Source organism: Chiloscyllium punctatum, chromosome 3 (genome assembly GCF_047496795.1).
Source record: "Chiloscyllium punctatum isolate Juve2018m chromosome 3, sChiPun1.3, whole genome shotgun sequence".
NCBI lineage: Eukaryota > Metazoa > Chordata > Chondrichthyes > Orectolobiformes > Hemiscylliidae > Chiloscyllium > Chiloscyllium punctatum.
Window position 1 is genome coordinate 104750515 of NC_092741.1, and position 12999 is coordinate 104763513.

The 12999-nt window shown below is 39.3% G+C and overlaps 1 protein-coding gene across 12 annotated transcripts in view; it reads right to left on the reverse strand.

Moving 5' to 3' along the window:
* rims1a (regulating synaptic membrane exocytosis 1a) overlaps positions 1 to 12999 on the reverse strand; it is an 879579-nt gene that overhangs the window by 305319 nt on the left and 561261 nt on the right. For all 12 annotated transcript variants that reach the window (XM_072557828.1, XM_072557837.1, XM_072557845.1 and 9 more), the window contains 2 exons: positions 10770 to 10882; positions 5149 to 5279 (listed from right to left, as the gene is read on the reverse strand). In XM_072557828.1, coding sequence (XP_072413929.1) covers positions 5149 to 5279; positions 10770 to 10882 — 244 coding nt within the window. The remainder of the gene's footprint in view (positions 1 to 5148; positions 5280 to 10769; positions 10883 to 12999) is intronic.

Genomic DNA, 12999 nt, shown 5'->3' on the forward strand with positions numbered 1-12999 from the left:
CTGAGGAACCCCTTTATTGAAAGAAAATGTGTAACTCAGTACTGCAGGCAGTGTTGATGGGAATAGCAGTGAAATATATAGGAAAGCTAGGTAAACATATGAGGGAGAAGGTATCATATTAAGATAAGAAAAGTTGGGAGAAAGTTTCACGAACACCATCATGGACTGGTTGGGCTGAATGGTCTCTTTATGTGCCTTAATTACCGAGAATACTGGTACTTTTATCCCAATCCCAGAAGAGGAAATAATGGGATGAGTGCGGACATCTTGGAGGTTAAGGGAGACTACAGAGATCATGCTGGGCAAGGTCACAAAATAATTTGAAATCAAAGATGAAAATTGTAAAATCAAGCCATTGCCAATGCAGTTTAAAGATCACGAGTGTGAGGGGAGTGGAGTTTACTGAGATGTTAAAACACAGGCAGAGTTTTGGATAGCCTCAACTTTGTGGAAGATAGGATGTTAAAGACCAGTTTGTTATCTGTATCTCTAGTCTAGTCCAGAGACAACAAAGACACAGAGCAGAAGGAGAGAAGCTGGGTGATGCTAAAGATAGAAACTGGAGGTCTTAATCATGTCACAAGCATGGAATCCGAATCTCTCTCTCAGGGACAAGCCAACACATTATTTTATTTCATTAAAATCCACAAAAACTGGGAAAGTTACAGAATGTTGCAACTAGTTGAAGTCTTTCTCTGCCTGAGATTAAAAGACAGAATTATCCCACATCCTGTAAACAGGTGCAGCCAGGTTTGTTCAAAAGAAATCAATTATTTTCATATTCAGATCAAGGATGTGGGCATCGCTAGCTGGGCCAGCATTTGTTACTCAACATTAATTTTGCAGAGGTGGTGGTTGTAAGGTGCCTATTTGAATCACTTGGTGAGAATTTAGGAGGTCTGGTTTGTACGTTTGCAGATGCCACCGTGGCAATATTAGATTAGATTAGATTCCCTACAGTGTGGAAACAGGCCCTTCAGTCCAACCAGTCCACACCGACCCTCCAAAGAGTAACCCATCCAGACCCATTTCTCTCTGACTAATGCACCTAACACTATGGGCAATTTACCATGGCCAATTCACCTGAGCTGCACATCTTTGGACTGTGGGAAGAAACCCACACAGACACAGGGAGAATGTGCAAACTCCACACACAGTCGCCCGAGGCTGGAATCGAACCTGGGACCCTGGTGCTGTGAGGCAGCAGTGCTAACCACTGAGCCACCGTGCTAGTGAAACAAGGTTTTCTCAGTGTATAACAGGACCTTTACCAGATAAGCAAATGGACCAAGAAGTAACATATTAGATTAGATTAGATTACTTACAGTGTGGAAACAGGCCCTTCGGCCCAACAAGTCCACACCGACCCTCCGAAGAACAACCCACCCAGACCCATTCCCCTACACCTAACAGTACAGGCAATTTAGCATGGTCAATTCACCTAACCTGCACATTTTTGGACTGTGGGAGGAAACTGGAGCATCTGGAGGAAACCCACGCAGACATGGGGAGAATGTGCAAACTCCACACAGACAATTGTCTGAGGTGGGAATTGAACCCAGGTCTCTGGCACTGTGAGGCAACAGTGCTAACCACTGTGCCACCGTGCTGCCCATTTTTTTTTTAAATAGAGTGATTCACAATGCAATTATTATGTCCATTACTGCTACCTCTGAAATTCTGGTATGAAGTACATTTGGTCTGTCAGACTTATCAATGCTCAATACAGTTATGTTTTCAAATGTTACCTGGTTAATGATATGAATGATTTTAGTCTTTAAATGGAGTTTAATTTGTATAAATGCAAGTTGTTGCATTTTGGTTTGGCAAAACAGGCAGGACTTAAACAGTTAATCTTTGGGGTCTGAGCAGTATTGTTGAATAGAGGGGCCCAGGGGTGAAGTTTCATAGCTCCTTGAAAGTAGAGTCGCAGGTGTACAGGGTGGTGAAGAACTGTTTGGCATGCTTGCCTTCATTGGTCACAGCATTGAGCATAGGAATTGGGACGACATGTTACGGCTGTACAAGACACTTCTGTGAGGCCAATATTGGAATATTGAGTACAATTCTGGTCACTTTGCTATAGAAGGTTATTGTTAAACTAGAAATAGTACAGTAAAAAATTACAAGGATCTTGCCAGGAGAGACGGTTTTCAGTAATAAGTACAGGCTGGACAGGATGGGGTATTTTCCCCTGGACATTGAAGGCTGATGGTAGGCCTTCTAGAGGATTATAAAACTGAGGGCCATAGATAAGGTGAATAGCTAAGGGCTTTTTCCAAGGGCAGAGGAGTCCAAATCTAGATGGCACAGATATAAAGTGAGAGGGGAAAGACTTCAAAGGGACCTGAGGGGCAAATGTTTCACAAAGATGTTGGTGTGGCTATGTAATGAGTTGCCAGAGGACCTGATAGGGGCGAGTACAATTACAAGACCTTTTCTTAAATTAAAATACATTTAGACAGGTAAATGCATAGGAGAGGATTAGAAGATAGAGACAAAATGCAGGTAAATAAGACTAGTTCTGCATAGGATGCCTGCTTGACCTGGACGAATTGGACCAAAGGGTCTATTCCAATGCTGAATTACTCTATGACTCAATGTCATTCAGGAAGGAATAATGACAACATATTTCCATGTTAGGATGGTGAGTGGTTTGGAAGAGAACTTGCAAGTGGTGGTATTCACATGTGTTTCTTTGCCTTTCCTTCTTTATGGTTGCGTTCATCGGTTTGAAAGGTTCTAAGAACCTTTGGTTAATTTTTGCGATGTATCTTGTCGAAGGTACACACTGCTGCAACTGAGTAGATGTTTGTGGATGTAGTGCCTACCAAATGACTACTTTGTCCTGACTCTGTTGAACTTCTTGAATGTAGCTGGAGCTGCACTCTTCCAGCTAAGTGGGGAGTATTCCATCACATACAAAACACCAGTCCATTTGGAACAACAGCTTCTTGTCTGCACCATTTAGAAATATGAAGCAAAACAGTGGAGAAAAAAATGTCTTGATTATCAAAAGTCAGACTCAAGGGTTCTCTCAGCTCGACAGCAAGGCTCAAGGGTCATCTCGGTCCCATAATTGGACTCAAAGGTTCTTCCCTCCCATACTGAAGGATCTTCTTGATCTTACAGGCTGAACTAAAAAAATCTTTAAAGGATTCAAGTACACGGCTTCATTCTGGAATAGAATATGTTCATTGGGGTTGTTCTCATTAGAAGAGAAGCTATGAGTTGATTTGATATGGATGTCTAAAATAATAAAGGGTTCTGATAGAATAAATAATGAGAAATGGTTTTTAATGGTTGGATGGTGGACAATCAAAGATTGAAGGCAATTCGCTAAAGAATCGATGGAGACATGAGATGGAATTTTTAATGTTCAAGTTTTGAGTGTACTGCCTGATTGCAAGGTGTACATAATCACTCAGTTTGCAAAATGGAACTGGATAAATATGATACTTTTCAAGGATATAGAGAAAAAATCTGAAACTAATTGGATTGATCTTCAAAATGACAAGTGCAAGTTAATGGACCAAATGGCCTCCTTCTTTGCTATACAATTCTATGATTCATAAAATTATCCACTGCATGCCAAACTCAAATTTCTCAGGCCATGTGATCAAACTTATGTTTGATAATTGCAATGTCACAGTTGCATATTAACAGAGACTAAATGTTGTTCTGGAAGAACTGATTTGGGGAAAAGTAATTATGTGATATATAGCAAGTTTCCATTATACAGGGAAGACCACTGGATCACTTCCAAGTACACATTCTGTTTCACACTAGCAAAAGTGATTAATTTTGCTGAAAAGGAATATGATATCAAAGCATTTAATCTTCCATTCATCAAGACAAATGCAACAATACCATCACATCTACTTATGCATCAAATAGCTGTTAATTAGCTGAGGTAATGCCATGGAATTCAAAATCCAAAATAATTTGAAAGGTATAAGATTTGAACATGCCCCTTTGTTTGCAGAGAACAAGACTCTGCATATGAAGCCTCAGACTGAGGTATCTAAATGAGAGTTTATGCATGTTCTGGGGTCATTGCTGTGGAAACAAGAGCCTTTTTTGACAGGTACGTTTTAAAAGTCTTGTCACTTGAGTAGATGATTATTTATTTCACAAGCATTTCTAACTCCTCCTGAGGTTGTTGTGGGGCTGATGAGTTCTTGCCACAGTGGGAACTGGGTGAACAGATATGGAAGATGCATGGAGGTATGAGAGATGTATTAGAAGATAAAGGAGGCATGCAGGTCTCAAGAATGCATGACATTGGGCGCTAAAGGAATACACAGAATCTCCTCTCTCAACATAAACTACTATTTTTAGTACAAGATAGTGATTTCTAATGATCTAATGGGTGAAAGTAACATCCAGGTCATGATTTAATGTTGCTTACATTCCTTTCAGTGAAAGGGTTTAAAGGAAATAGTGTTCATACGCTGACAGTGCCTAATTTACAATGCTGGTTCTAAGAGGAGTAAAACAACCAAAGTCCTTGGCTTTTTATGAGGAGAGAAAGCAGTATCAATTTATTACTACCAATGAATTCCTTGTTTGCATAGCTAAAGCATATAGGCATCATATATAGAGGCATTAAATGTAAACATGGGGGACTTATGCTGAATTTAAAAAGCTTTGGGGGACAAATGGAAGAACGTTTTCAATGAGCATTGACATGGAACTTGTTTCTCATGGCAGAGGTGGAAGGGCTGACAACCAATGATTTCAAAAGGAAATTGGATAGGTACATGAGAGAAGTAAATTTTACAGAGAGGAGTAACAGAAATTTATAGACAGCCAGGACACTCGAAAGCCTAAACAGCCTCCTTTTGTGCCATTAATGACTCTGACATGTAATTGTAGATCTACCATTTTATACAGAGTACTTGGTGGCCTAGCCGCAATTAGTGTTACTCAGCGATGGAGTGACAATCCAGGCATAGGTCTAACTGCCTCATGATTTAAAACATATACATCCTCAATGTCGCATCATTCTGCATTTGAAACCAAATAAGAAGTGAACTTCAACTTCTCTAAAAGTATGTAGATGCTCATATCCTAACTGCCCAGCGAAACAAAGAAAAGTAAAACAAAATCAGACAGAACTGTTACAAAGTGATTTTTGATCTTCACCTTCGATCTGGAAGGAAGTACATTTTTACATAGGGATTCCTGGGACGACCATCCCCTCGGGAAGGAAGCTCCGTGGCTTGTAAAACATTAACTATCAGCTGATGGCCAACTTTATCGTACCAAAGTTTCACCTGTGAAAATATGAACCTCATAAACAATTTGAAAATCATAGTGCTTAAATAACATCATAGAGCAAATGAAGAGTCGAATCTTTGGTGATCTTCAGAAACCTCAGTGGCAAAGGTTCTCTGTTCTTAATGAGTTCTCAACTGATGGAAAATGTCTTTTACTACTGTATAGACCTTGATTCAGATCAGATACCTAACTAGAACATGGTCTTTAGGAAGTCTTCAATACTTGTTTCCCAGACTATTTGAGGCCATTTCTCTAAATTCACTTGACTAATGCGAGTCAATACTAATTTCAGAATCTTCTGTTATGCAGATCTGAAAACAGGTAAATGAGTCTGCTGCTGAAGGAACACTCCTGAGCTTGGTGCATGCAACTCATATTTCCTGCCTTGGTTGGCATATGAACATAGTTCTTTAAAATTGGTCAAAGACTTCAATAGCAAATACAGCAACTTGCACACTGAAGTCCTACATCAATAATTTTACACCTATCATACTTTTTCCAATATCTCCCTTCAGAGGTGTTGCCTTTTACAAAGGTGCAACAGTCCTCTGGTCATCTGTCTTAGCAGATATATTTTCTGTTTGTGCCCAATCCAGATTGTACCTGAATCCCTCATGGAAAGACTTTCTGACATAGTTAGAAACCAGGAGTTGCAGTTGAGTTTTCACCTCCACGTCCTGGCAAAAGAACTGCAGAATTTTGGAGGAGGCAAAGATAATGAGTGAACTCACACAAACCTGGGCCTTCCCATTCACAAGGACAGAAACCTCTCTGTTGAAATAGTTTAGGAGCTGATGAGGACCTTTACTCTTTCAGTCAGCTAGGGAGCTGTGCAGATATTTTTTAAAACAAAGTACTTAAAATTAGTTCAGTGCCCGATGTATTACATACTGGGCATTTCTTCCTTTGTTTCATGCACTGATTCATGCTGTACTCTGAACAATAAGTCTTCTCACACACAAGCCAAAGCCATTGTAACCAATCAGCACTATAAGCTTCTAGAAGTTGCATAATGGGGGCCAGTTAGCTAGCTAGCTATTATGTTGTTCAGATTAATACCGTAAGTGTAGGTTCAATTCTCAATCTAGCCAAGGGAGATTTGGCTTGTGGTCATAACTCTGAAAGAAGGAGGCAATAGCAAACCACTACAACAAAACTACTGTTGACAGTAGCTTTCCAAGCTTCTCTGAACACAGGAGTAAATCTGGGGAGCTAGAGGATTATAAATATGACACCATTGTTTAAGAGAGGGGCAAAGGATAACCCGGCAAACTACAGACCCTACATCTTGACATCAGTGGGAAAACTGATGGAGGTCATAATACAGGCTAAGATAAATATACACTTTGAGAAATATTAGTTAATTCTAGACAGTCAACATAGCTTTGTCAAGGACAAGTCATGTCAGACAATTTTAACTGAGTTCTTCAGTTAGGTAACATAAGCAATGGATGAAGGCAATGCTGTGAATGTTGTATTTTTGGACTTTGAGAAAGTATTTGAATTGGTTCCTCATGGCAGGTCAGTTAGCAAATTAGAAATGTTTGGAATTGATGGGTCCTTGACAGCATGGACTAGAAGCTGACTAAAAGATAGGAAACAGATCATAGGTATAGATGGACATTTCTCAGATTGGAAATGAGTTGAAAAGGAAATGAGTTCAATCTATTTGTTGGAGTCTTTGAAGGAGTAACATATGTTCTAGATAAAGGGAAACCTAATATACTTATTTTTATTTATTCATTTTATCGGATCTGAGTCTCGCTGGCTGGCCAACATTTATTGCCAGTACCTAATTGACTGTGAGAAGGTGGTCATGAGCTATCTTCTTGATCTGCTGCCGTTCACCTGCTGTGAGTTGACCCACAATGCCATTACGGAGGAAATTTTCAGAAGGAATTTGACAAAGCTTCACATAAAAGATTATTAATGCAAAGGAATTCATGGTATATACAGCAACATATTATCATTGACAGAAGATTAGCTTGCTGGCAGGAAATACAGATCATGCTGACATTGGTCTTTTTGTTTGTTTGGCAGGAAATGATGAATATGGTTATGTAACGGTCAGTTCTAGGGCCTTAGCTTTTTAGAATTTTCAATATTAACTTAGATGGGGGAAGGAAGGCATGGTGGCTAAATTTGCAGATGACACCAAGATATGTAGGAAAATAAGTTGTGATGAGGACATAAAGTTGCAGGCAAATAGTGTTATGAAATTGAAAGCATGTACTGTACCTTTAAGAGAGAGTGAAAGCTGACAAGCACCTGTCATGTCATAGAGTGTGCTGAAAAATTGAAAGATGTAACATTTTGGTGGTAACCTAGATACCGGTGGTTTTCACAGCAGTTTGAATTTAACCAATCAGTTTAAATTATGTCCCAAGATACTAAAACCTAATTGAATTTGAATTTTACTGCTTTGATATCGAACCAATGAGAAGATCTGATTTTTGAGGTATAAATAGGAGGCATTTAGGACAGTTAGCAAGAAAGAGCACCATCTACAATTTGAAAGACTGCTATTTACCACACTCTCTGTCAAAGGTACCTTTCAAGTATGAAACATCTTTGCAGCAGAAGACTGAAGACAACCCAGGGAGATCTACAAACAGAAAGATCGACACCGGAGATGTCAGCTACTGGCTGGTTTTGAAAGTTGCATTGCTGTAACTTTAATAGGGGCTTTATTGGATCAATATATTGCTATAGAGTGGGAGGTACATAACAAACCTTTAACAGAAAGGAGGCTTACAGTTGTAAATACTTCTAGTTTAATGTTCACTTTTAGAATTAAAGAATAACATTTTTTTGTTAATTAGTGGAATTTGTTTAGTTCTCTGTCACTCACACTTTAACAGGTTACAAAGGGAGGTAAGCTTTTCTGTGTGTTTAGTTTAATTAGCAGAAGAGTTTACCAGTGTTTCATATCAATAGGGATAGTTAGAAGTTTCCAGGAAGAATAAAAAACAAAGTTTTATTCAAAGTTGCAGAATCCTGCGATGCAGAGTGACCCATGTTTTTTAGAGCATGAGTCACACACTGTTAGTTTGCAGGTACAGCAAGCAATTAAGAAGGTTAATGGGATGCTATCCTTAAAGAAGGGATGTAAATGCATTACAGTTGGTTCAAAGGATGTTTTATGGATTGATGGCTGAAATGAGTGGGCTATCTTTTGAGGATAGGTTGGAGAGGCTGGGCCTCTTCCCTGTGGAGTTTAGAAGAGTGAGGGGTAACTTGACTGATGTTACAAAAATTCTGAATGGCTTTGACAAGATCGATATGGAAAGGATGTTTCCTCTTGTGGGTAAGTCCAGAACTAGGGGATTCTGTTTTAAAAATCAGAGGTCACTCTTTAAGGAAAGACATCAGAAGAATCTTTTTTCTTTCAAAGATTGTGGGCAGCACGGTGGCACGGTGGCACAGTGGTTAGCACTGCTGCCTCACAGTGCCGGAGACCCAGGTTCAATTCCCGCCTCAGGCAACTGACTGTATGGAGTTTGCATGTTCTCCCCGTGTCTGCGTGGGTTTCCTCCAGGTGCTCCGGTTTTCTCCCACAGTCCAAAGATGTGCAGGTCAGGTGAATTGGCCATGCTAAATTGCCTGTAGTGTTAGGCAAGGGGTATGGGTGGGTTGAGCTTTGGCAGGTCAGTGTGGACTTGTTGGGCCGAAGGGCCTGTTTCAACACTGATGTAATCTAATCTAATTGTGTCACTTTGAAACTCTCAGTCTGAGGTAAATAGATTTGTGTTAGGCAGAAGAATCAAAGATTCTCAGGAGTAGAAGGAAATGGGAACTGGAAACGTAAACATGTCAGCTGTGATCTTATTGAATGGTAAAATGGGTTTAAGGGGCCAAATGGCAAACTTCTGCTCCCAACCATATGTTTGCATGCTCTATTTTACCTGCAAAACTGTTTCACTTCATACTTATCTATTAAATCTAACTGCCTCTCTGTTTGCCAGCATTGCAATGTCTTTTTATAATATGATGTATACTTCCTTTATATTAGCTGTATCTATAATTTATCAGCATCTAAAATCTTAATACTGAAGGCTGGATTTTTATAAGGTTAGGACAACACTGGGGCCATTTAAAAATTCCAGACAGGTCCTAATTCTGGGATTCCTGCTCCCCACCAACAACTTTAGTCAGTGCACGAAGAGAGTGTACACTGCATCTCCTCACCTGGCTACTTCTACTTGCTTGGGAGGGGTGAGAGATAAGCATTTCCTTGTCTGCTGAAATGTTCATACTCTGAGGCCAGCTTTTCCATGACTCAGACTTTCAGATGGGTCATGAATCATTATCTAGATTAGTAACCTTATGAAAGGTAATTTCTGAAGGTCTTCTAGCTGCTTCCTCTGGTCCTTCATATTCTCATCGCGCAATATCAACTTATAACTATTCCAAGTATATTCAACCAGTATGCACTATGTATATAGAGTCCTGCAGCATCGAAACAGATCCTTAGGTCCAATTTGTCTGCATCGACCAGACATCCCAATCTAATCTAGTCCCACTTGCTAGCATTTGGCCCATATCCATCTAAACCCTTCCCAACCGGATGCCTTTTAAATGTTGTAATTGTACCTGCCACAACCACTTTCTATGGCAACTCATTCCATATATGCACCACCCTCTGCATGAAAAAGTTACCCTTCTTCTTCCTTTTGAAATCTTTCTCCTCTTGTCTCAAACCTATGTCCTAATTTTGGACACATCACTCTGGGAAAAAGACCTTGGCTACTCACCCTATCCATGCCCCTCATGATTTTATAAATGTTCATATCAGCCTCTGGCGCTTCGTGCAAAAAAAGTCTCAGCCTATTCAGCCTCTCCCAAATTAAAATCCTCCAGACCCAGCAACACCTTGAGAATCTTTCCTACACCTTCTAAGGTTTAACAAAATCCTTGCTATAGAAGGAAGACCAGAACTGCAGAGTGAGTGAAAGGATTTCAGTTCATTTAACCACTTCTTTATAACAGAGTAGTGGGTGAGAGGTAGGTCTTACTACTTGTCACACTTCTTTATCAGATTATTAGGAGAACACCTTTCTGGGTGTTTTGGTTTTAATTATCAGAGAAGTGTTGACCTCCCTCTTCTTAACAATACAATCTCCCAATAATTCCTGAATCATCCACTTGAAAATGCATGTTCACCAATAGATAACAATATATTAAGTAAATCAAATAAATTATTCTTGTCATATATAAACAATCATGGATTAGATTTTCTTCTTTGTGCATAGCTACTGTGTGAATAAGAATAAACAGCCATAGAAGATTGGATAGTTGCAAATGATCAGAAAATGATTATCAAATATCCAAATGCAAAAGTGGAAGTGCTACCTTGTCAAACATTTTTGTTTTATTTTGGAAAACATATTACTGAAGTACATAAAGTTCATTTTTTAAAAATGACAAAAAGCAAGCTATCTTCCTCAATATCTGTCTACTCCTGCATGCTTTATGAATTCACTCACTGAAAGTTGTCCAGGTAGAACCTGGGGGGCATCTTTCAGAGCTCCAGGACTGGTTGGAGAAATGACTGAAATGCACGGTCGTTCCATCTTCTGTGACTCAAAGGAACTTGAACCTGTAAAAGGTGAAACATCATTTATGTCTGCTTTTACATGTGGCTGTTTGTCATACGAAGCAGTATTGCATTACCAACATACATATAAATGTGCATTTATAATATTTGTTGAATTCTGTATTTCAAATCTTATTAAGAAGAATCTTCTCAAGAATAAAGTCTTCAAAATAACTCAAAGCCAGGAAATAAAGCAAAATAAATGAAACTTTTATTTCACAACTAAGTTCTAATTCACCTCTCAAAATATCATTTACAAGTGAGACATAACATGCAGATCTTTGTACAAACGAGATAAAGTAAATCTTGGAAACCTGACGAGACAGTCTGTTGTGCAGATTTCTTTTATGACTAGGATTCGGAGCTCTATTCAGCTCAAAGTAAAACCATGCAAGTCTCTTTCATACTTTTGCAGCAAGGTTCCTATAAATGAAAGATTAATCTGGAGGAGCATCAATACAATCCCCAAGGTTCGTAGCAAAAAGATAGACCTGATTTAGTGGAATTAGAAAATTGTTTCTCAATATCTGCTAATCTGATAATTTTTACAAAACACTAAATTGAATATTATGCAAAAATAATTTTAGAAGTCCATTTAGAAAAAGAGATCAGCAAAATACTAGATTTTATTTGACTCTCAGATCAGACCTGAGCTCTACCATCCCCCTGCACACCCTGTCACATTATCTGGGGCATTGGTCCTTGCTCACTTACTCATTTCCCAGTTGTTTAAATTGGAGATTCTCACTGATGTGTTTAAATCAAACATTATCCCAAATCTACCCTATTTTTGTTTCTCCTACATCATTAGAAGTCCTTGACTGAACTCTTTTTATTTTGAGAACAGACTCTGGCATAAACCAAACATATGGTTTGGGGGTTGGTGAACCCAGGGAGTGGAGGTGGGGTTGCAGGTGGGCATGTGCTTGTGGTTAGGTGGTAGGAACGTGGATGTGACTGTCGTAAAGATTTTTGCCTATGGTTGGGACACGGTTGAGTTGGGGATGCAGTGAGAAGTTAGGGATTGGGTTCGAATGTGGAGTGAGGATGTGGAGCAGGGGGTTAGGAGGTGCAAATGGGCAGGGTTAGAATAGCTTGTGGAACAGGGAACAGGTAAGTAGATGGTCACCTGTGAAATCATGAAGAAAATATCCCAGAACCTTTTTAGCTTCACAAACTATGGATTGGAGTTTTCTGAACAAGACATCACTGGACTGTTCATCAACAGCCATCCTTGCTGCACTCTCTATTCAAATCATTTGCACTTCATCCACTGTCTTCTGATTCTGTCTCTTCTGTTTGTCTCTATTGCTGCTGTAGCTGATCTACTGTCTAACACTGTAATGTAGAGCAATTGTGTAATTTAATAACAATTACAAAGACTTGATTATGTATGAGTAGAAGGATCTCTAAGTTAATAACCAATGCAGTTGGTCAAACCTATATTTTTAGGTTACCAAACCTTTTCTAAGGCTCAAGTGAAAAGGAGTATCAGGAATGTATAATCTAAGTGTTAATAAGTAGATTTTGAGGGGAATATGATGTATGGGCAGAGATGAGCCATTTCATGGAAGCCATGTTCAGGACATAACTTTTGTTCCTAGCTGAGGATTTTCACCAACTTAATTGCTTTTTTCATCAACTAATATTCATCACTAAATAATAGAACAAAGAAGAACAACAATAAAGCATAGTAAAAGGCCCTTCAGCCTTCCAAGCCTGAGCTGACACATTTTGCACTTCCGTACTAAAACTATCTTTACTTACAGGACCTGTATCCTTCTATTTTCTTCATATTGATGCATTCAGCCAAGTGTTTCTTGAATGTTGCTACTGTGCCTGCTTCCACTACCTCCTCTGGCAGCCCTCTCCAGGCACTCACCACCCTTTGAACCTGTGTTCCCTAGTAACTGACACCTCCACCCTTGAAATAAGTCTCATACTTTCCACCCTATCCATGCCTTTAACAATGTTGTATACTTCTATCAGATTGCTCCTGAACCTCCTGCATTCCAGTGAAAACAAACCCAGTCTATCCACCCTTTCTTCATAGCTAAAATCCCCATCCTGGGAAACCTTTATTCTGCCCTCTCCAAAGCATCCACATCCTTCTCATAGTG